We start from the raw sequence: 26,686 nt of genomic DNA, 5'->3' as shown, positions 1-26,686 counted from the left end.
AAGGCGGAGCTGGGGGGGTCTGAGCCAGAAGTGGAGTTGTGATTGGTGGAGATCACATGCTCTGGGCGGGGCCTGGGAGCTGGGAGGAGACAGTGTTGATGTTAGGGCGGAGCTTCAGGATGGGCGGGGCGAAACCGGGGTCGGCCCCGAGAGCTGGAGCCGGAGGCGGAGACGTGGTTGGCGGGCACCGAGCTCCTGGGAGGGGTCGCAGCCGGCGGGGGCGGAGCCGAACGGGCGGGGGCGGTGCTGGGTCGCGCCAGGCCTGGGGCCGAGGCGGCGCGCGGCGCTGACAGCTGAGTCGGCTCGCGGCCTCCCGCCCCCTCCGTGCCCGGCCCCGACCCCGGCCTGGCCTGCCCCGGAGCCATGAGCCCCGGGCTGCTGATGCTGCTCGGCAGCGCCGTCCTGGTCGTCTTCGGCCTCTGCTGCACCTTCGTGCACCGCGCTCGCAGCCGCTACGAGCACATCCCCGGGCCGCCGCGGCCCAGGTGAGCGGGGGGTGGGGGCGGGGGCCTGGATGGGGCTCTCGCATGGGGGGCCGGGGGATCGCGTCCAAGCCGGCATCGGGTCCAGCCTTGCCATTGCGCGCGGCCGCTTGGAAACGGCGGAAGGGAGAGGGGCGCTAACTATTCTTAGTAACAAATTACTCACAGCCGCAGCAGCTGCTCGGCGCCCACCGCACTCTGCTGGGCCCCGAAAACGTGATGGCAGCGACAACCCTGTTAGGTAGGCGCTATTGTTACCCCATCGTTCAGACGAGGAGACTGAGGCGCGCAGAGGCAAAGTCACCTGCCCAAGGTCACACAGTTGGTAAGCCTAGATTTAAACCCAGGTCAGCCTGGTTCTAAAGTGGGTGCTTTTAACTTTGGGACTTGGATGGAGCCACTCAACCTGGGTTGTCATACACTGTACTTTGGTCACATCCCCCCTCTTTTTAAAAAAATTTCTGTCCTGGTATCTCCTTTTTGTCTTCTCCTTAGTACTTCCATTCCATCCTCGGCCCTCACCCCACTCACCTTACCCGCTCCCCCCCCCCCGCCCCCGCCAGAAGCTCACCTTTCTGAAGCTTAAATCAGACGTGTCATTTCTGTGCTCCAAAGGCTTCCCATCACTTAGAACTAAATCTAATTCTAAATTAAGTCTACTCTGGGGCCAGCAAGGCCCCTGCTGAGCTCTCAGAACCCGCTCTGTACTGTTCTAACCCTTTGCTTGCTCACTGCTGCCTCCAGTTCTTTCTGCATGCACCCACCCCAGCTGAATCCCTCCTGCCGGGTTTTCCTGTTCCCCATCCATCCTGTATAAAGCCCACCTCCTAGCTCCAAACTCCTTATGGGGCCATCATTCCTGAAGTTACCTTCTTTTCACCTGTTGACTGTCTGTTCACCTGTTGACTGTCTGTCTCCCCCTTTAGAATGTGAGCCCTGGGAGGGCAGGGATACTGTGTGTTCACTTGTGTATCCCCAGAGCCTGGGACATTGCAGATGCTCAATAAATATTTGTTGACTGAATGAATGAACAAGGGTATTAGACACACTTTTTAAAACCTCAAGACACCAACATTCTGGAAGGCACCCACCTCCAGCACAAGCCAGATGCCCCGGCATTTGAAGCCTGAATCCCTGCTTGGTGGGTTCGGGAAAGATCTCTGTAGCTGGGGACACAGGGAGACAACTGTTCTCCCTGCCAGCTCTCTCTCCTCCCAGGTGCCCTCTCCCACCCTTTTCCCTTACTTCGCAGCTGTGTCTTCCCCTCCATCTAGATGGTTCTTCCCCCAGCCTTCTAGGCTTGTCATAAATGCCAACTCCTCAGGGAGGCCCCACCTGCTCCCACACACAAATATATTTTGTTCATTTTATAAACTCTACGTCACCTGAATGGTAATTGGGTAACTATTTGTGTTACCTCTTGTTAAGTGTCTGTCTCTCCCATAGGCCTGTGTCTGTCTTGTTCACTGCTGTGCCCCTGACATCTAGCTCAGCAGCACCTGGTCCATGCACAGTAGACCCTGGATAAACTCTGATCCAGGGTGGATGGTGGAAGTCTCCTGCCAATTCTGTTAGCTACACTCTCACCCTTTCAGGTTTTCCAATCATTCTGAGAGGCCTCCTCAGGACTTGACCTTGTCGTAAACCCAAGTGCTTCAAACACTGCAGACCTGAGCCAATCTCTGTGTCTTAAGAAGAGAGGACTTAAATCAAGCTCCTCTCGGCTACTCTCCCCACATCAATTTTTTAAATTGCATTACAAAATAAAATCATGTATGCTGTAACATGTACCCCTTTAAAATGTACAATACAGTGCTTTTTAGTATAGTGACAGAGTTATGCAACCATCATTGATAGTTCCAGCACAGTTTCATCACTGCAAAAAGAAACCCCATAACCACTAGCTGTCACTCCTCGTTGCCCCCGGAACTCCCATAGCCCCTGACAACCACTAATCTCACTTCTCCGCGTATAGATTTGCCTGTTTGGGACATTTCGTATAAATGGACTCATACAATATTTGACCTTTTGTGTCTGGCTTCTTTCACTTAGCAGAATGTTTCCAAGGGTCATCCATGTAGTAGCATGTGTCCATATATCTTTCCTTTTTATGCCTGAATTCTCCCTACAGTCTTACACCACAAAATCTACATGTGACCTACAGGAGTGTGGGTGGGTGGAGGAGGCTGCATATAATTTGGGTTGGGCTCTTTATTCTAAGGAGGTCAGCTGGACCATGCATATACAAAAAGATTTTGGATTAAAAATTGGTTGGTGGTCAAATACAAAACTGCACTAAATGAACATTCTGGAACCTCTTTTTAGCATAAATCAGAGGCTTTGGCATTCAGAGCCTGGATCCCCAAACCATGACGGGCAACACCATGGTTGATAAAAAAAAATCTATGCATATCGAGTCTCCAGTAGTGTGCTTTGGGGCTTTGCCAGCTTGCAGGCAAGGAGCCCTCTGCCCTGCAAGAGGCAGCTGCTGTGCTCTCGCAGCCCCACCCTTCATCCTCTTTATTCTGCACGAGTCACCAGCAAGATGCCCTCCCTGAGTGCCCTGCCTCTGTGTGCTGATTACAGACAACATCCTACCGCAGCGATCCATGTAACAGCTGAAAACTCAGACCCCATGTTCAGATCCCACACAAACACTTGTAGCTTCTGTCTTTCTCTGTCACTGCTCTGAGCTCCCCCATCACCCCGACTCTCCTGGTAGTGTGGGATGAATGTAAAGCTGACCATGAAAAGTTTCTCTCTCTCAGTTTTTATTTCTTTTGTAATAAGTTTTTCAAAACTCCTGGGCAGTGTTGCTTCTCTCCACCCTCTCCTGCTTGCCGAGTTGCCAGGCCTGGGGGCTGTTCGACCGTTGCTGGGTGGTTCTCGGTGATGGTGGAGACCCGCGGCTGGCTCTGCTGGGCGGCGCATCCAGGGGACTTGGGGTGCCCAGCGGAACACGCAACCACCGCATCCCTCTGGCGCGAGGCGCTTTCCTGGCCCCTAGTGGGTGGCCCCCCCCTCAGCCATCTCGTGGGCTCCCGCCACCCCTCTGTGAGGCCTCACAGTGGGCTCTCCAGATGATTTCTGCTCCAGTTCTGTCCCAAACTTTCTCTGCGCACAGGAAACCTTGGATTCCCTCTGTGCCCGCGCAGGGTTATAGGAAACCATGCGTGCCGGGGACCGGGCAGGGGAAGGGGATTTTTGCCTTCTTGTCTCTCCCCGGGCTGCTCTGCCATATCCTGTCTAGCACCAGGGCCACACCAGGTGGGCTTCGGCCCGCCCCTCCCCATCCCAGGAGTCTACCATCCCCTCCTTCGGTCATCCCTCATCTGCTGGTTTCCAAGCCCTGGTCTTCGGGCCCTGCCTTCGCCTCCCCCGGCGTCCCCTGCAGGAACAGGAAGGAACGGGCCGTAGGCGCCTTTCTTGCCTGGCAGTGAGGACGCCACGCCACCCCACGCCCTTGACCTTCTTTTTTTTTTTTTTTTTTTTTTTTTTGCGGTACGCGGGCCTCTCACTGTCGTGGCCTCTCCCGTTGCGGAGCACAGGCTCCGGACGCGCAGGCTCAGCGGCCATGGCTCACGGGCCCAGCCGCTCCGCGGCACGTGGGATCTTCCCGGACCGGGGCACGAACCCGCGTCCTCTGCATTGGCAGGCGGACTCTCAACCACTGCGCCACCAGGGAAGCCCCCCTTGACCTTCTTGAGGTGTCACTCACCTGCCTCCCCAGGTGGCTCTGGACTCCGGTGCTTAGGGTGGAGACTCTCAGGCCTGTGAAGGTGAGGAGGGTCCAGACTCTGTTCTCACTCGGGTGACCCAAAGTGAGACTATTCTCTCCAAACCTGCAGCTTTGGGGAGTGACCATGGGTACTAGATTATTCTGGAAACACAGCCAGTCATGTGTGATGTCCACGGTCCATCTTGCTGCAGGCGGGGCCGTGTAAGTTCAAAGCCACTCACCTCAAGTGGGCGTGGCTGCCCGGCGCCCCGCTCGCCCGCTCTCCCCTCAGTCCCTCACCTCCCGTGCCAGCCAGCGCATGCTCAGCCTTTATTCTCGCCTCCTACTTCCCTGAGCAAACGAACAGCCCGAGCCAACTTCCTTCCAGGGCTCTGCCGCCACATCAGCCCCCTTGCCTGCCCTGAGCCCACGTGCCTTCCCCGCTGAGACCTCGGTGCTCCTGGCCAAGGATGCCCGCCCCGCCCCGCGCCCCCCCCCTCACTGCTCCGAGACTCCAGCAATGCCCCCTCTCCGCCATCATCACTTTTCCTTCTCTTCCGCATCGTTCTTGTTTTTCTGTAATAGGCTGTAACACAAACCTCTCCCCGCTCATTCGCCGCAGCTGCTGCCCCCCATCTCAGCTTTGCACGCCCACAGCAACACCCCGGTCCGAAGCCTGCCTGTCTCTGGCCCCTGTTCCTCCCTCCCCTTCTCTCTTGAATCCACCACCTGTCGGGCTCTGGCCCCCACCTCTCCACCCAACAGAACTTGATCAAGGCCCCAGTGACCTCTGTGGAGCTAGACGCACGGTCAGCACTTGGTCCCCTCCGCTGCTTGGGGCAGGGCGGATCCCTACCTCCTCCTTGAAGACTTTCTTCTCAGGTTTCCCCCTCTCTCTCTCCCCTGCATTTCCTGCTCAGTCTTCCTGGCTGGCCAGCCCTTTACTGCCTGTACCCCCAACAGTGGCTCACTCTTGGGGCCTCTTCCCTGTCTACCCCCACCCCTTGTGGTCTAACCCAGTCTGTCGACACCACTTCTCTGCTGAGGAGTCTCGCGTTGACATCTCTAGCTGGCAGCTCTTCCCTGGACTGCAGCCTCAGGTGCCTACCTGCCTGCTTCCCTTCCGTGTTAGGTGGGCAGCGCACACCCAACAGCTCCAAGGCTGGTTCCCAGTTTCATCCACTTGTCTCAGGTTGGTTCCCAGAAGCCGATCCTGAGACAAGAACTGAAGTGTAAGTAGTTTGGGAGGGGTGAACCTGGTGGGAGTTAGGGATTGGTTGGAGAGAGAAGGTCAGAAGGTCAATAAAGCAAAGTACCTCTGGGGGCAACTGAGATGCAACCCCCCTTGGGAACTCTGGGACCCGGTGGAACACAGGCTCCCCCTACCCCACCATGAGGTGGGCAGAGAGGGGATCATTGATGGAGGGCTGCTCTGGGGGGTGTTGAGCTGGAGTTTCCAGGCTACTCCCCCTGCAGGCAGAGCCAAGAGAGCACAGGGCAGAGACTCGGGTTCTGGCCTTTGGAAGCCTCTCCACCCGCAAGGACAAGGGTAGGGGGCGGGTGCAACAGTGTCTGCTGCCCCCACCAGGCCCCGTCTCAGTCCTCCTCACCTTAGTGGGTGGCAGCTCCATCCAACTTCCCAGCAGCGCAGGCCAAAAGCCCCACACTCATCCCTGACCCCTGTCTCACACCCCACATCCAGTCCATCCGCAGGTCCCCCTGGCCCCGCCCACCTTCACGTACATTCCATCTGACTTCTCATCTCCACTCACAGCCCCCTCACTGGTGCCCCTGCTTCTACCCCTGCCCCCCACCTGCCCTGTTTACTCTCAGCTTTGCAGCAGCAAGGACAATTCATTTAAAACCCAATTCAGATCCCATCTCTGTTCTGCTCAAAACCCTCCAGTAGCCCCCACTTCGCCAAGCTCAAAGCAAGAGTTCGGATAACAGCCCACAAGGCCGGCTGTACACGATCTTCCCCTCATCCTGGTGACCTCATCGTGTACCAGGTTCCCCTCAAGCACTCTGCTCCAGCCACACCGTCTCCCTGCTGTTCCTTGAACTTACCCAGCACTCTCCTGCCTCAGTACCTTTGCACCTACCATTCCCTTTGCCTGGAATGTTCGTCCCCCAGATACCTACATGGCCAAGTTCCTCACTTCTTGCAGTTCACATGTCACCTTCTTCAAGGGATGTTCCCTGACCTGCCTACTTACAATAACCCTCCTACACCCGTCCCCAGCCCTCCTTACCTCCCCCAAGTCTGATTTTTCTTCCATCACTGTCTGACTCCCTATTTACTTACTTATTTATGTATTCACTCTGTCTCCTCCCAGGAGAATGTGAGTGCCATGACCCAGAAAACCCCAACTGTGGTTTTGTTGTTGCCCATTCTGGAAGCTGTAGTAAGTGAGCTTGATGGGAATAAAGCTAAACAGGAGACAGGAAGTCACCAGTACCTTGGAATGTGCCTAAGGTGACACCACACAGGCTGGTTTACAATCTGGTAATCACACCGCCGAGTTAGCGTGACCAAACTACGTCCTGGTGAGAAGGACCGCGGGGCACCCTGGTACCAGCCACGCACCCGGGGCCACAGGGCACTTCCTCTTCCCAGCCTTGGTGGCCCTACCTGTTAAGTACATTAATAATAGACCTACTTCAGGAGGTGTAGGGAGTTCAGATGGGGTCAAGCTCATCGTGGTGCCCAGCACTTAGTAAGTGTTCCGTGAATGCCTCAGATTGTTCCTCACACCAGCCCAGTCTCTGCACCAAGGAGATGATTTTATCCCCCTCCATCTTTCTAAGAAAACTTCCGGAGCCAGTCAGACTGGGATTTGCATCCTGCCTGGTGACCCTGAGCCAGGACTGTACCTCTCCGTGCCTCAGTCCTCCCATCTGTGAAGTGGGCCTGATAATGCCAACTTCACAAGGTCCTGTGGGGAAGTGAGCACTCTTTGATGGTGACTTCCGGTCATCTTAATGTTTCCCATTTCTTCTAGTTTCCTTCTAGGACACCTCCCCTACTTTTGGAAAAAGGATGAGGTTTGTGGCCGCGTGCTCCAAGATATGTTTTTGGATTGGTGGGTCCTAACTTGTCATTTGTTGTCCCTACTCCAGTCTCTGCCCCTCACGAGCCAGCTTCCCCTAATCCCCTAACCCCCAGTTCAGCACACATCCACATCCCCAGCCCAGGTCACTCCCACCCCCAGAAGTTCCTACTCTGAGGCACACAAGGGTGGTTCAGAAGGCAAGCTCTGCCTTTTGCCAACTGCGTGGCCTTAGACGAGGCATCAGAAGCTCTCTGAGCCTCAGTTTCTTCATCTGTAAATTGGGTGGGGGTGTGACAGTCATTGTTCAGGGTGGTGCTTTACACTTCTGAGAGACGTGATATTGCTTGATTCCCAGCACAACCTTTTGGGGCAAAGGAGGAGGGTAGCAACCCTATTTCATGGATTTGGAAACTGAGGGCAGTGAGGGATGTGACTCAGCAGTGAGTCAGCAGCAAGGCAGAACCTTGGCCCCAGACCCCTGCTGAGACCCGCCCCCCCCCCAACCCCAGGGATGGGATGCCCCGTTTCTCCAGCTGAGCCTGGGCTGATCTGATGATATTCACATCTCTGGTAGTTGACAGCCTCCTTTGCATCACTTTGGTTTCCAGGGCTAAGAAGTACGGACCTGTCGTGCGGGTCAACGTCTTCCACAAAACCTCGGTCATCGTCACGAGCCCTGAGTCGGTCAAGGTAGGAAACAGAGTGGTTTCCACAGAGAGCCCTCCCCTTCCCTGGGATGGGTGCATGAAACTCTACCCCAGGGGCTGTGGGAGAAACGTTCCAGAGTCAGACGCATTGGGGCTGGTTTCCCAAGGATCCTGAAGGGAACAGCATCTTTCCCTCTAAACACCCACTTTTTGGCAGTGGGGTTGGAGGGCTCCTAAAAGCAGGGCTGTTTGATGTGGGCATTGAGCTATTGTTAGACTCTTCTGGGTTGGGAGTTTAGCCCAGCTGGTGCACATGTGTCTGCTTAGTTCACCTCTCTTAGAAGTTCCTTCATCTGTGAGGTGGGATTATAACCCCTTTTTTTTAAGACTATGATGGGAACTAAATATTGATCCATTTATTTAACAAATAAAGGGTCAAAAGATGCTTCAACATGCACTTTTCTATGTACTCCACAATTATTAACCCGTTTAATCCACAGAGGGGTAGGGACTCTTATTAGTCCCCATTTTAGAGGTGAGGAAACAGAGACAGGCAGCATTAGTTGGCCTATAATATGTGCAGGATGGTGTCTGCCATGTAAGTGCCAAGAATGTCCAGCTGGCAGAACTGGGCTTAAATCTGGGCTCTGCCACCAACTGGCTATGGAAACTTGGACAAATTACTGTGTCACTCTGAGCCATAATCTCCTCGTCTGTAAAATAGGGATGATACCTCTCTTACAGGTGGTTATAAGAATGGAACTGATGACTTGGGAGATTGGGATCGACATATATATTACACTGTTATGTATAAAATAGATAACTAATGAGAACCTGCTGTGTAGCACAGGGAACTCCACTTCGCTGTACAGTAGAAACTAATACAGCATTGTAAAACAACTGTACCCCAATAAAATAAAATTTTAAAAAGCATGGAACTGAAATAATGTGTGTGAACCATCCAGCCCATGCATGGCACACAGCAAGTGCTCAATAAATGATTGTGCCGTTATTCTCACGGTGGGTACTGAGCTGATGTGCAGGGATGATGCTCTGCTTAGACAGTGGCTGTGGTGACACCAAGAGGGATAAAATACAACTCGGGGTCTAGATCACAAGACAAGTTGAATGACCGTGGTGTCTCTAACAGGATGTTAAAAGTCATTTTATTTTTAAAAAGTTTCATTGCAGATACAGACACATGCCTTAAGACTTTTTAAAGCATGTTACCAAAAACCATACACAAGACCTTCACGATGCTCAGTGAGATAAGAACTTGAAAGATACATATTAATATGATGAATTACATTGCTTAGCATTTAAGTGTTAAATCAGCACTTCCTGGTCATGATACAATTTGTTCCTGGATACATGGGTACAATTTGCTCATCTTCTGTTAAGAATTTTTGTTTCTATATTTTTTCTTCTCTTGATCCCTGGCTTTGGGATCAGGTTAATAGGCCTCATAAGATGAGTTGGAAAATGTTCCCTCTCCTCTGTTTCCTGAAAGAGTTTGTATAGGAGTAGTGTTATTTCTTCCTTTAATGTTTGATAGAATTTGCCAGTGAAGCCATCTGGGCTTGGCATTTTCTTTGAGGGAAGTGTCTTTGTTTTCTTTAAATTATGCAATCAATTTTTAAAGTTGATATATGGCTATTAAGATTTTCTTGAGTTTTGTATCTTTCAAGGAATTTCTTCTAAATTGTTGAAATTACTGATATAAAGTTGTCCACAATATTTATTTATTATCTTTATCATGTCTATTGGATCTCTGGAAATGTCCCCTCTTTTGTTCCTGAGAACAGTAATTTGGGTTTTCTTTTATCTTATTGAACAAGCTGGCAACAGGTTTTTCAATCATATTCATCTTTTCAAAGACCCACCTTTGGTTTTATTGGTTTTCTCCATTGTTTGTTTCCTATTTTATTGATTTCTGCTCTTTTTTATTTCCTTCCTCTACTCACTTTCAGTTTGTTCTTGTTCTAATTTTTTAAGGTGGGAGCTTAGATAATTGATTTTAGATTTTGTTTCCTTTCTAATATAGGCATTTTTTAAATATAAATTTATGTATTTATTTTTGGCTGCATTGGGTCTTCGTACATGCTTTTCTCTCTAGTTGAGGCAGGGGCTACTCTTCATTACAGTGCTAGGGCTTCTCAGGTTGCGGAGCACGGGCTCTAGGCATGCAGGCTTAGTAGTTGTGGCTCATGGGCTTAGTTGCTCTGTGGCATGTGGGATCCTCCTGGACCAGGGCTCAAACCCATGGCCCCTGCACTGGCAGGCAGGTTCTTAAACACTGCGCCACCAGGGAAGCCCCCCTAATATAGGCATTTAAAGCCTTACATTTCCCTGTAAGCCCTACTTTAGCACAAATATACCACACATTTCAATATGTTGTGCTTTCACTTTCATTCAGTTTAAAGTAAGTTCTTAATTCCCTTGTGATTACTTCTTTGAACCATGGATTATTTAAATGTGTGTTATTCAATTTTTAAGTATTTTAAGATTTTCCAGATATTTTTCTTTGATTGATTTCTAATTTAATTCTGTAAGGTCAGAGAAAGTGTTCTTCATGATTTCCATTCTTTAAAATTAATTGAAATTAATTGAAGCTTGTTGTATGGTCTAGTATATGGTATATATTTGTGAACGTTTGTGAGCACTTAAAAAGAAAACATATGTTCTGTAATTGTTGGAGTGTTTTAGAAATGTCAATTAGGTGAAGTTGGTTGATTGTGTTGTTTGAATCTTCGAAATCATTACTAATTTACTTTCTACACGTTCTAGCATGCAGAAAGTAAATTACTGTCTACTGAGATAGGAGTGTTAAACTCTCTAACCCCATCATGGATTTGTCTATTTTTACTCTCAGATCTATCAATTTTGATTCATGTATTTTGAAGTTTAGTTACCAGGTGTGTACACATTAAGCAAAGTTATATCTCTGTGATGAATTGATCCCTTTATCTTTAGAAATTTCCCCTTTTTCCTTGGTAGTATTCCACTTCCTGAAGTATATTTTGTTTGGTATTAATATAGCCACTCCAGCTGTCTTATGTTTAGTGTTTCATGGCATATCTTTTTCTATCCTTTTCCTTTCTTTTTGGCCATGCCGTGTGGCATGCAGGATGTTAGTTCCCCGACCAGGGATCAAACCCATGCCCCCTGCAGTGGAAGCGCAGAGTCCTAACCACTGGACTGCCAGGGAATTCCCTCTACCCTTTTACTTTTTATTATTATTATTATTTATTTTTAAAAATGTATTTCACTTATTTATTTTTGGCTGTGCTGGATCTTTATTGCTGCATGTGGGTTTTCTCTAGTTGCGGCGAGTGGAGGCTACTCTTCATTGAGGTGTGTGTGCTTCTCATTGAGACAGCTTCTCTTGTTGAGGAGCACAGGCTCTAGGCATGCAGGCTTCAGTAGTTGTGGCATGCAGTCTCAGTAGTTGTGGCTCGTGGGCTCTAGAGCGTAGGCTCAGTAGTTGTGGCACACAACTACTTAGTTGCTTAGTTGCTCCATGGCATGTGGGATCCTCCCGGACCAGGGCTCGAACCCACATCCCCTGAATTGGCAGGTGGACTCTTAACCACTGCACCACTAGGGAAGCCCTATCCTTTTACTTTTAACCTATCTGGAATTTTATATTTCAAGTGGGTTTCTTATAGATAGCATATAGTGGAATTTTGCTGTTTCACTCAGTCTGAAAATCTCTGCCTTTTAATTGGAGTGCTTAGGTCATTTACATTTAATGTAATTTTTAATATGGTTAAGTTTAAATATACCATGCTGTTATTTGTTTTCTATTTGATCCACCTGTTTTTTGTTCCCTTTTCCTGCTTTCCTGCCTTTTAGATTATGTTTTAGTATTCCATTTTATATCCACTATTGTCTTATTAGCCTCTTTCTCTCTCTTTGTGGTTGTCCTAGGATTCATAGAATAATCTTTAACTTATATCAATCTATCTTCAAATAATATTATATCACTTCATCTCTGTTTACTTTTAAGACTTTCTCTTTACCACTGGTCTCAGAAATTTGATTATGATCCACCTTGGTGTGCCTTTCTTTGTGTTAATTCTATGTAGGATTCTTTGAACTTCTTGGATATGTGGGTTCCTTGAGCATATTTGTAAAATTGTAATAAATGTGTTAAAGTTCTTGTCTGTGAATTCCATCATCTCCATTATCTCTAGGCTTGGTTATAGGTCAGATTTTCCTGCTCTTTGGCATGTCTAGTGATTTTATATTGCACAATGGACTTTGTGACTTGTACATTGCCGAGTGCTCAGTTTTGTTTTATTCCTTTAAAGAGTGCTGGACTTCATTCTGGCAGATCACTTTGATCCTCTCCAGGTTGAAGGCTTTTGAGAGTTGATCAAGTGTAGGCTTTTACTCTAGAGCTAGTTTAGCCCCACGACTAAGGAGTGACCCTTCTGAGGACTCTAATAAAGGCCTTGTATCTGAGGTTTAACTGTGGCCAATGGGAACTTGAACAATTCTTAGCTTGTTTGAGCTCTGAGAATTGTTTAGCCTATAGTTACCCAGTAACTCTCCTTTTCCCAGAAGTATTTTACCTGGTCTTGTGGAGTTTCACTCTACACATGCCCAGATTGATAGTTATACAAAGATACAGGGGATCCCTGTGCAGAAATCTGCACAGGACCTCCTCTGCATAGCTCCCTCCTCTTGAGTCCTCTGCCCTACAAATTTTAGGCTTTTCTGGCCTGCCTGGACTCTGACCTCTGTCTTATCAATTTGGAAAGCCTGCTGGGCTTTATTTGAGTTTATTCTTTAAGTGCCTTTGTCCTAAAATTGCCTCTGGACAGAAAACTGGAGTGATCCTGTATTGTAGGGCTCTTGTCTTTTTTTTTTTTTTTCCCTTTTCCTTCTGTCATGGTTCACTGCCCATTGTCCAGTGTCCAAAAGCAGATATTGCATAATTTTTGCTTATTTTTCTGGCCGTTTATGGCCAGAGGGAAAGTGCCTAGCGGTTACTCCTCCATGGGCAGAACTGCACCGTCAGAATGGGCAACAGGAGAAGGCAGCAAGGTGCTGGAGGTTCCCTGTGCATCCCTCATGTCCCAGAGCCCGGCTCACTGGGCCAAACAAAGGATCTGTAGTTTCAGGGACAGCAGGCTGTGGGGACCCTGGTCAGAGACTGTGCTGAGGCTGTTCTGCCTCAGAAGGGCTGGCACAGACCTTGGACTACTCAGAGGTACTCGAGTAGGGCCTGGGAGGTGGGCCTTTACTGCCAAGGTCTTTTTGCAGAAGAGGAAACCAGCAGGAGTAGGATAGTGACAGAACTTGGCTTACAAATGACAGTTTTTGGTTAGGGGTGGGGTCCCCGGGATGTGGCTTGTGACCTGAAGTCAACATTTCTGGGGTTTCCTTTGAGCTGAAAATTTGGCTTAGTTTCCCAGGAGCGAAGCCCACAGTCACCAGCAGGCCCTGGGTTTAATGGATAGCAGAGATGTCACCTTACTGCCAGTGCCCACAGGGAAAGCCAAGCGTCCCACAGGGAAAGCCAAGCATCCCACAGGGCAGGCTTCTGGGGTCTGGCCCGGCAGCCTCTCCAGTCTCCCTGCTGCTGCCCCTTCCCCGCCTCCACACCTCCACTCCTCTGCCTGAAAGCACCATGTGACAGGAGTTCTCCTGCCTGGATAACAGCCTTCACTCCCCTCGCCCCCACCCCCGCAGCAAATTGCCTGGATTCAAATCCTATGTCCACCATTTTCCATGTGGTGACCCTGGGCCAGTTTTTTGTTTTTGTTTTTGTTTTTGTTTTTGTTTTGCGGTACGCGGGCCTCTCACTGTTGTGGCCTCTCCCCGCTGCGGAGCACAGGCTCCAGACGCGCAGGCTCAGCGGCCGTGGCTCATGGGCCCAGCCGCTCCGCAGCACGTGGGATCTTCCCCGACCGGGGCATGAACCCGCGTCCCCTGCATCGGCAGGCGGGCTCTCAACCACGGCGCCACCAGGGGAGCCCCTGGGCCAGTTTTAAACTTCCGTTTTTCACCTAGATGTACGATGAGCATAAAAATACCACCCACGTCTTAGAGTTGATTGGGCATTAAATGAGCTCTAGGATGCTGGTGTGCATTTGGCATTCGTGGAGCACCTGCTGTGTGCCAGGTGCCATTCTCTGCACTCTTCATGTAGAAACAATTTTCTCTTCACAGCAACCCTACCAGGCAGGTACTCTCCCGAATCCCATCTTGTAAGATAAGGAAACAGGGGCAGAGGAGGTGAGTAACTCACCCAGGGTCATAGAGTTGGCAAGTGGTGGAGTGAAATATTTGAGCCAGATTCAGATTTAAGCCAGTGGAACCCACAGCCTGAGCTGTCAACCCCTGGACTGTGCTGCCTCAAAAGCTGCTAGCTAATCTTACCGTTGCTACCCTCCTGCTCTTGGTGAGGAAGTGGACCCTTCCTCCAGGAAGCCTTCCTTGACTTCCACGGCTGGGTTGGCACTAACAACACTGAATCTGTGCTGAGTGTCTCTCCTGTGTCCTAGAAGCCCTCCCGCCACACTTCTCCCCTTCCCCACTCTGGTTTCAGAGCAGCCCAGACCTTTTCTTGTCGCCACTTTGGAAGGTGGCATGGTGTGGGCTCCTGAGCATGGGCATTGCAGTGAGGAAGCCACCCGGCATCAGTCCCCAGCTGTGTGACCACAGGAAAAAAATCAATTCACCCCTCTGTGCCCCGCTTTCCTCATCCCTGAAAGACAGGACTTGCAGAGGGGGTAGGTGAGATCACTATATGAGCGCTCACACCGTAGCTGGCACTCAGCTCAGGGTGATTATCTGGAGGTGTGTTTCATAAGAGACAAGAAAACGCTGAGTCCTCTGCAGCCTCTCATGGGTGCACAAGCTCATGTTGTTTTTTTGGGGATGTTTAGAAGTTCCTGATGTCAACCAAGTACAACAAGGACTCCAAGATGTACCACGCGATACAGACTGTGTTTGGTGAGAGGTAAGACATGAGGAGGGGTCTGGGGCGAGGCCAGGAGAGCCTCTGGCTGCAAGTGGAGGGTTCACAGGGTCCAGAGTGTTGGATGTAGCGTTAAGTCCCGATACCCTGGCCGCCGAGCGCACAACGGGGCCATCCGTGGTGGTCACAGCTCTTGTCAACAGCACCTTCCTTCTCATCCTTTCCCCTCCAATGGCAGGTGGGAATGCAGGGGTCACTGAGGTTGGGGCACACAATCACCCTTATGTATGTATGTATGTATGTATGTATTATGGTAAAATTCACATCACATAAAATTCACCGTTTTAACCGCGTTGGAATTACAATCCAGTGGCATTGTTACATTCACCATGTGGTGCAACCATCACCATTGTCTGTTTCTAGAACATTTTCATCACCCCAAAAAGTGACCCGACCCCATCAGGCAGTCAATTCGCATTCCTTCAGCCCATTTCTCACATCAAGCGCTTGTCTCTTCCGCAGGCTGTTTGGCCAAGGCTTGGTGTCCGAATGTGACTACGAACGCTGGCACAAACAGAGGAGGGTCATCGACCTGGCCTTCAGCCGCAGGTGAGCGTGGCTGCAGACGGGCCCCGGAGTCACGGCCGTGCTGGGTTGCCAGCCTGGGTGGGCTTGGCAAGGGCGAGTCTTCACTGGAAGGGGCTTCACCTTCTCCCAGGCTGAAGGGGGAGAGGAAGGACATGGCATTACTGGTCAAAGAGAGACCAAGACAGCCAGTGGGGTGGGAGTCTGAGAGGCCCCCAAGTAGTTTGTGAACTTCAGGAGCTGAATGACCATGATGCCTGGAGGTGCGGGGTCCTTGTCCCCCAGCAACTCCCTTGGCTCAGACCTCATCACTCCTTGTCTGGGCTTTTTCATTTATTATAGTTTTCATTTTGGGGTAACATTTTATTTTTAAATAAAAATAAAATGTTTTCATGAGATATAATTCAAATACTATACCATTCACCCACTTACAGGTACAATTCAATGGTTTTCAGTATATTCACAAAGTTGTACAACCATCACCACGGTTGATTTTAAAACATTTTCATCACCCCCCACATCAGTCACTCCTTTCCTGTCAATGCCTGCAGCTTCTGACAACCACTAATTTAATTTCTGTCTCTATGGGTTTTCATATTCTATACATTTCTTATAAGTGGAATCATACAGCATTTCTTTTATGCCTGGTTTATTTCACTTAGCATAATATTTTCAAGGCTCATCCACATTATAGCATGTATCAGACTTTCATCCCTTTTTATTACCAAATAAGATTCCATTGTATGAACATACCACATTTTATTTATCCATTCATCAGTTGATGGACATTTAAGTTGTTTTTACTTTTTGGCTATTGTGAATAATGCTGCTATGAACATTTTTGGGTGGATATATTTCTCTTGGGTATATAGTAATGGGATTGCTGGGTCATATGGTAATTCTATGTTTAACATTTTGAGGAAGATAATCTTTTATTTTGATATAATTTCAAATTTACAGAAAAATTGTCAGAATAGTCTAAGGGACTTCTGTATACCTTTTATCCAGATCCACTTATTGTTTATCATTTAAATCACCATACGTTTTGTCATTTCTTCTTTATGTGTATATATAAATATATTTATAATTTTCTCTCTGCGTATGTGTATACATTTTTGTATAGTGCATGTTTTTAAAATTATTTGAGAGTAAGTTGGAGACATTGTAATCTCTTCCCTTAAATGCTTCTGTGTGTATTTCCTATGAACATGGACATTCTTTTACATGACTACAGTTCAGTTATCAAAATGAGGACATTTAACATTAATCCAATACTGTTATCTAATCCATAATCCATATTCAAATTTTGTCACTTGTGTAATGATAGCTCTTTTTATTCTTGTCTAGGATCCAATCCAGGTCCATGTGTCACATTTAGTTACCATTATCTCTTTATTTATTTTTTTATTTTAAGTAATTTAATTAAATTAATTGATTTATTTTTGGCTGCATTGGGTCTTCATTGCTGCACGCAGGCTTTTCTCTAGTTGCAGCGAGCGGGGGCTAATCTTTGCTGAGGTGTGTGGGCTTCTCATTGTGATGCCTTCTCTTTCTGCAGGGCACGGGCTCTAAGCACATGGGCTTCAGTAGTTGTGGCACGCGGGCACAGTAGTTGTGGCCTGTGGGCTCTAGAGCACAGGCTCAGTAGTTGTGTTGCGTGGGCTCAGTAGTTGTGGCCCATGGGCTTAGTTGCTCCGCGACATGTGGGATCTTCCCAGACCAGGGCTCAAACCCACGTCCCCTGCGTTGGCAGGCGGATTCTTAACCACTGAGCTACCAGGGAAGTCCCAGTTACCATATCTCTTTAGCCTCCTTCATTCTAGAACAGTTTTTAGTCTTTCCTTAAATTTCTTGACCTTAAGATTACAGGCCAATTTCATAGAACATCCTTCAGTTTTGTTTGTCTGCTATTTCTGTTCAATTACACTCAGGCTGTGCGTTTTTTGGCGGGAATGGCCCAGGAGTAGTGTTGTATCCTCCTTAGGGCATTGTTATCTGGAAGGATGTGTTGATCTGTCTCATTGTTGGAGATGTTAACTGCTCCCTTGGTTAAGGGAGCCTCCAGGCTTCTCCACTGTGAAGTTACTGTTTTGTATGTTGTCCGTGGACAACCGTATAAACATTTTCACCTAGTCTTTCATCACAGCCTCTGCCCTGGCCTCCCCGCCTCCTGTCTCCCTCCTCCAGTGCATCCACCTCACCGCCCTGGAAAGATCTTGCTGAAACTCAGATCTGGCCACATCTCTCCTCTGTCCCGAAGCCTTCAGTGGCTCCCTATGATCTGAAAGGTGAAAGTCAGACCTCATTCCCCCTTAGTCTGCCCCCTGAGACCCCGCCAACATTTGGACCCTCTCACCTCCACCTTTTTGGAAACGCTGGGCTCTTTCTGGCATCTCTGCCTGTGTTGCTGCCATTCCCTCTGCCTTCTGTGCTACCCCAGGGAATTCCTCTGACTCCTTTGATACCCAGCTAAGATGTCACTGCTTTGGGGAACTGTCTCCTGACCTTCCAAGACTGAGTTCATGTCTCCATGATGGCTCCTGTCACATCCACTGCAATGATTCTCATTCAATCTGCCTCCCTCACTAGACCTCGGGTCCGTGAAGGCAGAAGGTGCACCCTGTTCCTGGATCCCTGCACCCAGCACGGCACCAGGCACTACACAAGCCCTCGAGGAATGTCCATAGAATGAATTCATGGAATGGTCTTGGTCTTACTGGAAAGTTGCCAGGAGTGATAAAAGGAATAGACTAGGAGGCAATTATTTAATCAATACTTGTGCCAAGCGTCAGGGTTATGAAGGCCAACCAAGGTGACGTGGTCCCGCCCTCAGGAAGCTTTGAGGTTATGGGAGGACATAGATTCTAACCAGATGGCCGCCCATGGTGCTCATGATATAAATACCGGCAGCACTGTTCTGGTTGACCCTCTCCATCACATTGAACCTCACGTTTGAACTGCACTTTACATTTTATTAAGTGCTTTCACATTTTTATTTTAAAAATTTTAAATTGTGGTAAGATACCCATAACGTAAAATGTACTATCTTGCCCATTTTTAGGTGTACAGTTCAGTGGTATTAAGTACATCCTCATTGTTGTGCAACCATCACCACATATTTTTATTTTTTAGTTTCACAATAAGGTAGCCAGCTAAGAGATGACTATTTTACTGGAAATGCAAAATTCACAAAGTTGTATGAAAGAAGCTTTGGGAGATTCTTGTGTTTATGAAAGTGTCAGTGACCCTTGGTTAATCCGAATTCACTACTGAGGAAAAAAAATAGGAACCACTGGTGAGTTTCATCTCCAGCCATTATCCACAGAGAATATCATTATATACTTTTAATAAAATCGTGAGAATGAACTGCCAGTTTCTGCTTTTCTAGATATTAATTTTACTGAAAAACCTTGGTCCCAATCGTTCCATAAAAGATAAGGAAATGTAAAATAGATAGCTAGTGGGAAGGAGCCACATAGCACAGGGAGATCAGCTCGGTGCTTTGTGACCACCTAGAGGGGTGGGATAGGGAGGGTGGGAGGGAGACACAAGAGGGAGGAGATATGGGAACATATGTATATGTGATTCACTTTGTTATAAAGCAGAAACTAACACACCATTGTAAAGCAATTGTACTCCAATAAAGACGTTTTTAAAAATGAAAAAAAAAAAAAAAAAGACAAGGGGTTGGGATTTTACTGTACTGCTAACATTCCAGTCCGATATTTTGTATCTGCGGTAGCTGCAAGGGATTCAGTACTGGTGTGGTAACCAGCGCATGGGATCCAAATAGTCAATTTGAATGTGATAAAAAAAAAAAAAAGACAACTACAAAGAATCTTGCAAATAAATCTATACTTGCAAACCATGTAAGTGTTATGAAAAAAAAGTCAAGGGTACTATGGGAACATATATTGGGACTACTTAGGCTTAAGAGACATTTCCCTGAGGATGTGGTATTTGGGTATCCACCTGGAGAGAGGGCAGATGTTAAGGTGTTGTGAGGCATAGGGATGGAGGGTGGGAGGGGAGACAGCTCAAGCAGAGGGGACAACATGTGCAAAGGCCCTGAGAAGGGAAGGAGCATTGGGCTTTGGAGAAGATAACAGGTCATTGTAACAGGAAGGCAGTGCTGCAGGTGGGAATGAACAAGAGAAGACAGCCTCCTGGGCCCAGGTGAGGATTTCCCCTCCCTCACAATAGGGTGCTTCAAAGCATTTTAGGTGGGCAAGGGACCAGATTCGAGTGGTGCTTTCATTATATGCCTGGGCCACAGAGAACAAGACATGCAGCCAGCATAGGGTGGGAGAAGCAGTGACCAGACAGATGCTGGGGCCTATTCTAGAGCTGGGAAACAGAGCAAGGCTGGCTGGTTGGCAATGAAGCATGGATAGTCTTTCCTAATTAAAAAAGTTATTCTTTTTTTTTCTCTTCTCCAATTTGCTCTTTTTACTGTTTTTTAAAACCTCTTATTTGGAAATAATTTCAAATTTCTAGATAAGTTTCAAGAATAAGAATAGGAGAAAAAAACACCCTTATACCCTTTACCCAGATTGCTAACATTAAAAATGACTTTTAGTTTCACTTTTATAAAGAGAAAGCAGCACTTCCTCTTTGTAAAATTTCAGAAATATGTAATGTACAAAGGGACAATTTCCCCCCTTTCCACTCCCTCAGGGATACCATTTTTGTGAGTTTGGAGCACATCCTTCCATACCTCTTTCTAAGCTGTATGCCAGGCAGACAATCCAGGTAGCTGTCCTGGGGCGGGGGTGCCGTGTGTTGGGAGCTCTGGGTCAGGGGACTCATTTCTGGGTAGGGTTGGGCACTATTATTGCTCAAAGACAGAGAGCGAAATGGGATTACAAAAGACTGCAGGGCTTCCCTGGAGGCGCAGTGGTTGAGAGTCCGCCTGCCGATGCAGGGGACGCGGATTCGTGCCCCGGTCTGGGAGGATCCCACATGCCACGGAGCGGCTGGGCCCGTGAGCCATGGCCGCTGAGCCTGTGCATCCAGAGCCTGTGCTCTGCAATAGGAGAGGCCACAACAGTGAGAGGCCCGCGTACAGCAAAAAAAAAAAAGACTGCAGATGGTAGCCCCCAGGCAGGGCAGGTAAGGAGAGTGGGCAGTGCAACCAAGAGGTCGGAGGGGAAACTTCATGGACTCTAAGAGACCCCAGAGGCCTTTCTTCCCTTCCTCCCCACTGTCTTCTGGAGACATTGCCATGTCTCCTTGGGGTCAGAGTTGAAGGGCCAAGTGGCAAACAGAGGACCCATGAAACCATTAAAACAAGGGTAAAGGGACAGTGGCCATCCTGAGTCGGGGGGGACTGGTGAAATCCAAAGCTTAGTTTGATTACTGCAGCCCCACCCTGGGAACTGGGTCTCAAGGGGAGACCAGAAAGGCTGGGAGGGGCCCCACCTCCACTCTGCACACTGGTCTCCCTTCAGCAAGGGGGGCACAGGATGTCCGCAGCCCTGGGCTGGTCCCAGTGGCCGCTGATGTCTGTGCTGTTTCCTCAGCTCCTTGGTTAGCTTGATGGAAACATTCAATGAGAAAGCAGAGCAGCTGGTGGAGATTCTGGAAGCCAAGGCGGATGGGCAGACTCCGGTGTCCATGCAGGATATGCTGACGTGCACCACCATGGACATCCTGGCCAAGGTGATGGGAGGATGGCGGAGTGCGGCGTGGGGAGGGCCACACGGGCAGAGGGCACTTCTTCCCTCCTCTCCCCCCGCTTCTCCACATATAAGCTGCCCCTTCTCTGGGCTGGGAGGGTCATCTGTTTTATCTCCTCGAAACTTTTAAAACAACAGCGTGAGGTTGGAGCTACCTAACTCATTCTCTAGAAATGGACATAAAGAGATGTGGAGACAGGCCTTTGGCTGGTCAGTGGCAGGACTAGGACTGGATCTCAGGTCTGCCTGACTTCCAGCCCAAGCCTACCTCCCCCTCAGCACCCCCCCCCATGGGGTATTGCTTGACTTTTCACCCTGGCTGTCTCAGCAGTGGCCCAGATAACCCCCAACCCAGGTTAAGGATAGAGTTCAGGCACAGTGAGTGAAGAGTCGTCACCATTCAACAGTTCACTGGGAAGCTGGGTGTGGAATAGACACACAAGGAAGGCTGCATTTCAGGAGAAATGCATCTTGTCAAGGAAGGAAGCCAAGGTTTGTTGAGTGGCTACTATGTGCCACTTAATCCTACCACATCCCACGGGTTCGGGATTATCATGGGTTGTTGTAAGGAGTCAGTGACATGGTACACACAACCCTTAGCCCAGGCTCTGCCCTGGGTCTTCAGTCCCCCCATCACCCTCGTATGACCTTGTCCTTCTCTCTCCCCCAGGCAGCTTTTGGGATGGAGACCAGCATGCTGCTGGGCGCCCAGAAGCCTCTGTCCCGGAAAGTGAAACTGATCCTGGAGGGCATCAGCGCATCCCGAAACACTCTGGCAAAGGTACCTGCCGTCGTAGCTTGACTTGTCCTCATTTGCTGGAGAACTTCCTCCCGTGATTTTTTTTCAAAATGGGCTTTGAGTTCTGATATGTCTGAAGTGACTTCCAAATCAGTTAGGATCTGCATACATCCCCTAAAGTAGAGGCTGAAAATCGAAGTGGTTTAAGTAACTTAGGAGTAAATCTTTCTCTCATGTGAAATGATCCTGAAGCAGGATGGCAATGATGACCCCACAATGTCAGATGTTCCTGGATTTTTCTGTCTTTCTGGTCCACTGTCTCTAGCACATCACCTCATTGTTATAAGATGGCTGCTGCAGATCCAGCTACTGCCTCCTTGTTCCAGGCATGAAGGAAGAAAAAGGGGGAAAGGTGGCACTGTTACCAAACCGAACTTGGGTCTGCTTGCCCACGTGCAGTAAAGCCAATATATTGATACTGGGTTGTGGTGAGGGAAAGTGCAACATTTATTTCAGGGCCCCAAGCAAGGAGTCCAGGCAGCTAGTGCTTAAAAGGCCCAAACTCCCTGAAGGCTTTCAGGGAAAGGTTTTTAAAGACGGGGATGTGTGTTTGGGGGGCGGGGGAAGGGTGTGGGTGTGTGATTAGTTTGTGGACTATCTTCTGATTAATTGGTGGTGAGGTAATCGGGAGTCAACATCATCAACCTTCTGGTTCCAACCAGTCTGGGGTCTACGTGCTGGTGCACAGCATACAGTTAACTTCTCCCACCTGGTGGGGGCTTCAGTATCTGGAAAACAGCTCAAAGGACGTGGCTCAGAATATTATCTATAGCCCTTGAGGAGGAACTAAAGATCCTTGACTTTGTTTAATAGTTAAACTACTATTTTGTCTTGCTGGACTGTTTTCCTTTCTTTCTGCATTTTACCCCCTCTCTGATTAAATTCACTCTTTGGAACTTGGGGAAGGCCTAGGAGGCTAAGGTTTTTCTATAGACAAGAGGCAGGTGGAGGACATGGGGGTGGAGGGGGTCTGTTCTGGGAAGACCCCATAGAGTCCCGCTCGGCTACAGTACTTGAGTTGATTCCCAGACAGATGTTTAGGACGCTCTTCTGTTCCCTGGGACTTCAGACTCTGAGCTTAGAGTCCACCCCACCTTTTCAGCAGTTAATTTCACTCTACTTCCCTCTGGCTGAAGTTTCCTCCTTCGATGTGATCCTAATTGCCTCCATCCTTCAGGAGCCCCTTCTTATTTTCCAGTGCTCTGTGGATATTTTAAGGCATCTTTCCCATCATTTCTAGGGATTTGGGGCAGGAAGGGGAAGCCAGTGCTTGGGCTTAGGCCACATGGCTTGCGGCATCTTAGTTGCCAGACCAGGGATCGAACCCGGGGGCCCCGGCAGTGAAAGTGCCCTAACCGCTGGACCGCCAGGGAATTCCCCATAGCCCACCATTCTGATAAAGTCTCCTGGCTACTTGATCTTTTCTAGAATGTTCTCACATTCTTCCACCCTCCCAGCTTGCCGGTGCCGCTGTGGATTTCTGAAGTCATTTTGGAGTTGGGGGGACAGGGCAGAGGGAAAGTGTGTGTCCAGTCCACCACGCTGAGCTGGAACTCTCATTCAGTTTATGCCGGGGAAGTGGAAGCAGCTTCGCGAGGTCCGGGAGAGCGTGCGTTTCCTGCGTCAGGTTGGCAAGGACTGGGTCCAGCGCCGCCGGGAGGCCCTGCAGAGGGGGGAGGACGTGCCTTCTGACATCCTCACACAGATTCTCAAAGGTGCCAGGGCTCCCTCGAGGGCCTTGGGAGGGCCAGGCAGCGGGGGTGCCCCCTATCAGTTGACTCCAGCTGGTTCTGTCTGGCTCTGGGGGAGCGGGGAGCGGGGAGGAGACCAGGATTCTTAGTGTCCCACGTGGCATCTACTCCTGGGGCTCTGAGACTCGCCTTGTCTTTCAGCTGAAGAGGGGGCCCAGGACGACGAGATTCTGCTGGACAACTTCGTCACCTTCTTCATTGCTGGTTTGTAGCTTCAGCAGAGCTTTGCAGGAGTGAAGGGGACCGCGGATGGCTTAAACCCTGGCTCAGAGATTTCCTCTGACTGGTCTGAGCTGCGGATTTTCTCAGCAGTCTGATTTTGTCTGTCTGAGCAGAGTTCTGCTGTGGAACTGGGGGGCTGGGGTGAGGGGAGCAGATGCTCTCTCTCTTAGCTTGGCGAGGCCCAGGAGGCTCTCTTGGTGGCCTCCCACCTGGTTCTGGAGCTGGCGATTGTGAGGGTTTGTGAAGCTGCCTTTTTGGGCTCAGGAGAGGTTGGCCACTTGAATTCAAGTCTCTGCCTCACTCAAAATGTATGCCGAGGGCTTCCGTACACTAGCACCAGAAGATGTGCTAAGCAACTTTATTCATTTGCTCATCAAATACTTCTTGAGCGTTGTCCTTCACCTGGAAAACTTCTCCTCACCCTTCAGCAATCCCTTAGGCGCCTCCTCCTCACAGAAGCCCTCAGGGATTGCCCGGACTCATCAGGCCCCAGTTAGAAGCTCTCCGTGGGCCCAGAGCTCCTCTTTGCCCACACATCTCACAGTGTCAAGTCGTATGTTTATTGGTGTAGTTCGATAAGGTCAGTCTCCCCCGGCAGATTGCATGCTCGGTGAGCCAGGGGTCACGTTGTTTTGCTCACCTGTGTATTCCCAGGGCCCAGTGCCGTAGGTACCCATAAAGATCGGATGAAATGAATGAAGACCAGGCACAGGGAAGACAGAGATGAACAAGATGAGGGATACTTCATAGTCTGATGGTGGAGGTGGACAGACAGACAGAATTGCCTTGCTGGGCAGTGGATTTTCAGAGGAGGAAGCCTGCCTCCCCTGCGAGAGGCTCACGAAGGGGGAGGGGGTCTGCCATGTGGACGGCGTGGAAGAGGGCCCTCCAGGTGGGGGTCACATCCACAGATAGCCCAGGAGACCTGGAGAAGTAGGACTGGAGCAGGACTTCAGGGCACCGTCCTCCGCGTATGATAAAGTGCTTGCTGAATGAAGGCTGGCTGGCCTTCATGCTTTGAGCCAGGGGCCCGAGTCCTGGATGTGGTTCTTCCATAGGCTGGCTCTGCGGCCTGGGCCTCAGTTTCCTCATCTGTAAAATGGGGATGCCCATCCAGCCTTCCAGTGGGGGTTTAATAACTCCCCTCATGTCCTCCTCGCAGCCCACCACGAGCCCTGTGCCCCTACTGCAAGGGGCCGGGGAGAGGACAGCTGTGTCCTCCCACTGTCCTTTGAGGAAACTGAGTCACTGCTGAAAATGCAGAGCCAGGGCCAGGCTGGGACTTCCGGCCATTTCTGATTCTCCTCCCAGGCCTCCCCTGTGGTGTCCCCTGGCCGTGACTTGCCCACATTCCAGCCCTGGGGGCAGCTGGACCTCCTTCCCGGCACCTACTTGCTGGAAGGTGTAGGCCCCTCTCTTGCATTTGAGCAGCCCCTGGAGCCCCCTGGCTGGCAGCGGTTGCCACCTGTTAAGCCCCCTCTACCCCTTTAGAGGAAAGTGGTGCAACGCGCTTCCCTCCCTGGCCAACCGGGGTGGGGGTGGGGTTGATGCTATCAACTTGACCAGATCCTGCCAGAACCCAGAATCCGCCCTCTCCGCCTGGGAAGTCGGTCCCCGTGACAGGAGATGCACCCTCTCCAGACCTCAGGGGCTGGTGCCCGCAGCTTCATGGGCTTTGGGCTTGAAAGCTTTCCTTGACTTGAGTCCTAGCTCTGTTCCTCCTGCTGTGTGACCTAAGAGGGACACATTCCTCTCGGCCTCAGCTTGCTCTTCTGCAAAATGGGGACGAATATCCCTCCAGGCCAGGCAAGGCACAAGGATAGTTGGAGCAAGGGGCTTTTAGGGTGTGAGACACGGATGCATGGGGCGAAGGCCATTTCTTTGACAACGTAGGCGGCACCAGGAATGCACAGGCGGACAGGTGTCTCCCTCGTATCTGTACGTCTGGCTCAGCCAAGGGGGAGAAGTGAGGGCTTGGACTACCACCAGGGGCTTGGGGTCTCAGAGGCCAGGCAGGCTGGGCCAGCGGCAGCCCCGCAGGCCTCGTGGAGCCTCCGCTCTCCTCCTTTCCTGCAGGTCACGAGACCTCTGCCAATCATCTGGCATTCACGGTGATGGAGCTGTCGCGCCAGCCGGAGATCTTGGCGAGGTACGAAAAGGGGCGATGGGGGCCTCCCCTTGACGTTGGTGAAGGGGTTTATCTGATGTCTTGTTCCTAGAGGACCACCTGCTCCCATCTCCCATGGCTGAGCCCCCTCCAACGTGTCCTGCTTCCCTTCACCCCAGGGTCTTTGCACATGCTGTTCCTACTTCTAGAAGCTCCTCTTCCTGCTTTTCTCCTGGAGAATTCCCACTCCTCCCCCTCCCCCTCCTTCTTCCCCTTCCTCTTCCCGCTCCTCAGAAGCCTTCTTAGGCCCCTGAAGCATCCACTCTGTTTCCCCTCCTAGCCTCCTCCCAGCTCACAGATGCGTTTTCTCCTGGGACTGTTTGCTTTGAGTCTATTTCAGTCATGAAACCAGAAGCTCCAAGAGGGCAGGGACATGGCTCTTTCCCTCCCAAGATGTACTCAGGGTCTGGCCAGGGGCTGGCACTGAGGACTGAACAGAATTCCAAGCAAAGTGCTGAGGGAGCGCTTGTCTGCTCCTGGCAAGACAAAGGAGGGCATCGCTGGGGAGATGGCATTTGAGCTGGGCCACTGGTTTCCTTAAATACAAACAGTGTCCCTCAAAGACTGTTGCACAGACGGGCTGAGCTAAATGTAAGAGCGCCCTGCAAATACTGCCAACGGGCTTGGGGTGGGGTCTCCGTGGACACGGGGAA

The 26,686-nt window shown here is 50.0% G+C and overlaps 1 protein-coding gene across 2 annotated transcripts in view; it reads left to right on the top strand.

Moving 5' to 3' along the window:
- The first annotated feature begins 218 nt into the window (after positions 1-218).
- Positions 219-26,686, top strand: part of CYP46A1 (cytochrome P450 family 46 subfamily A member 1) — a 34,474-nt gene continuing 8,006 nt past the window's right edge. Inside the window, exons 1-10 of one of the 2 annotated variants that reach the window (XM_059058368.2) lie at positions 219-485; positions 7,203-7,283; positions 7,862-7,943; positions 14,800-14,873; positions 15,354-15,440; positions 20,939-21,077; positions 21,765-21,875; positions 23,458-23,608; positions 23,786-23,848; positions 25,943-26,015. In XM_059058368.2, the coding sequence (XP_058914351.1) occupies positions 364-485; positions 7,203-7,283; positions 7,862-7,943; positions 14,800-14,873; positions 15,354-15,440; positions 20,939-21,077; positions 21,765-21,875; positions 23,458-23,608; positions 23,786-23,848; positions 25,943-26,015 (983 nt within the window). In that variant the 5' untranslated portion in view covers positions 219-363. The remainder of the gene's footprint in view (positions 486-7,202; positions 7,284-7,861; positions 7,944-14,799; positions 14,874-15,353; positions 15,441-20,938; positions 21,078-21,764; positions 21,876-23,457; positions 23,609-23,785; positions 23,849-25,942; positions 26,016-26,686) is intronic. The other variant, XM_067027778.1, reaches the window with a different exon arrangement.

Source organism: Kogia breviceps, chromosome 3 (genome assembly GCF_026419965.1).
Source record: "Kogia breviceps isolate mKogBre1 chromosome 3, mKogBre1 haplotype 1, whole genome shotgun sequence".
Lineage (NCBI taxonomy): Eukaryota > Metazoa > Chordata > Mammalia > Artiodactyla > Physeteridae > Kogia > Kogia breviceps.
Note: the sequence above shows the minus strand (reverse complement) of the source record. Positions and strands in the feature narration are given on the sequence as shown.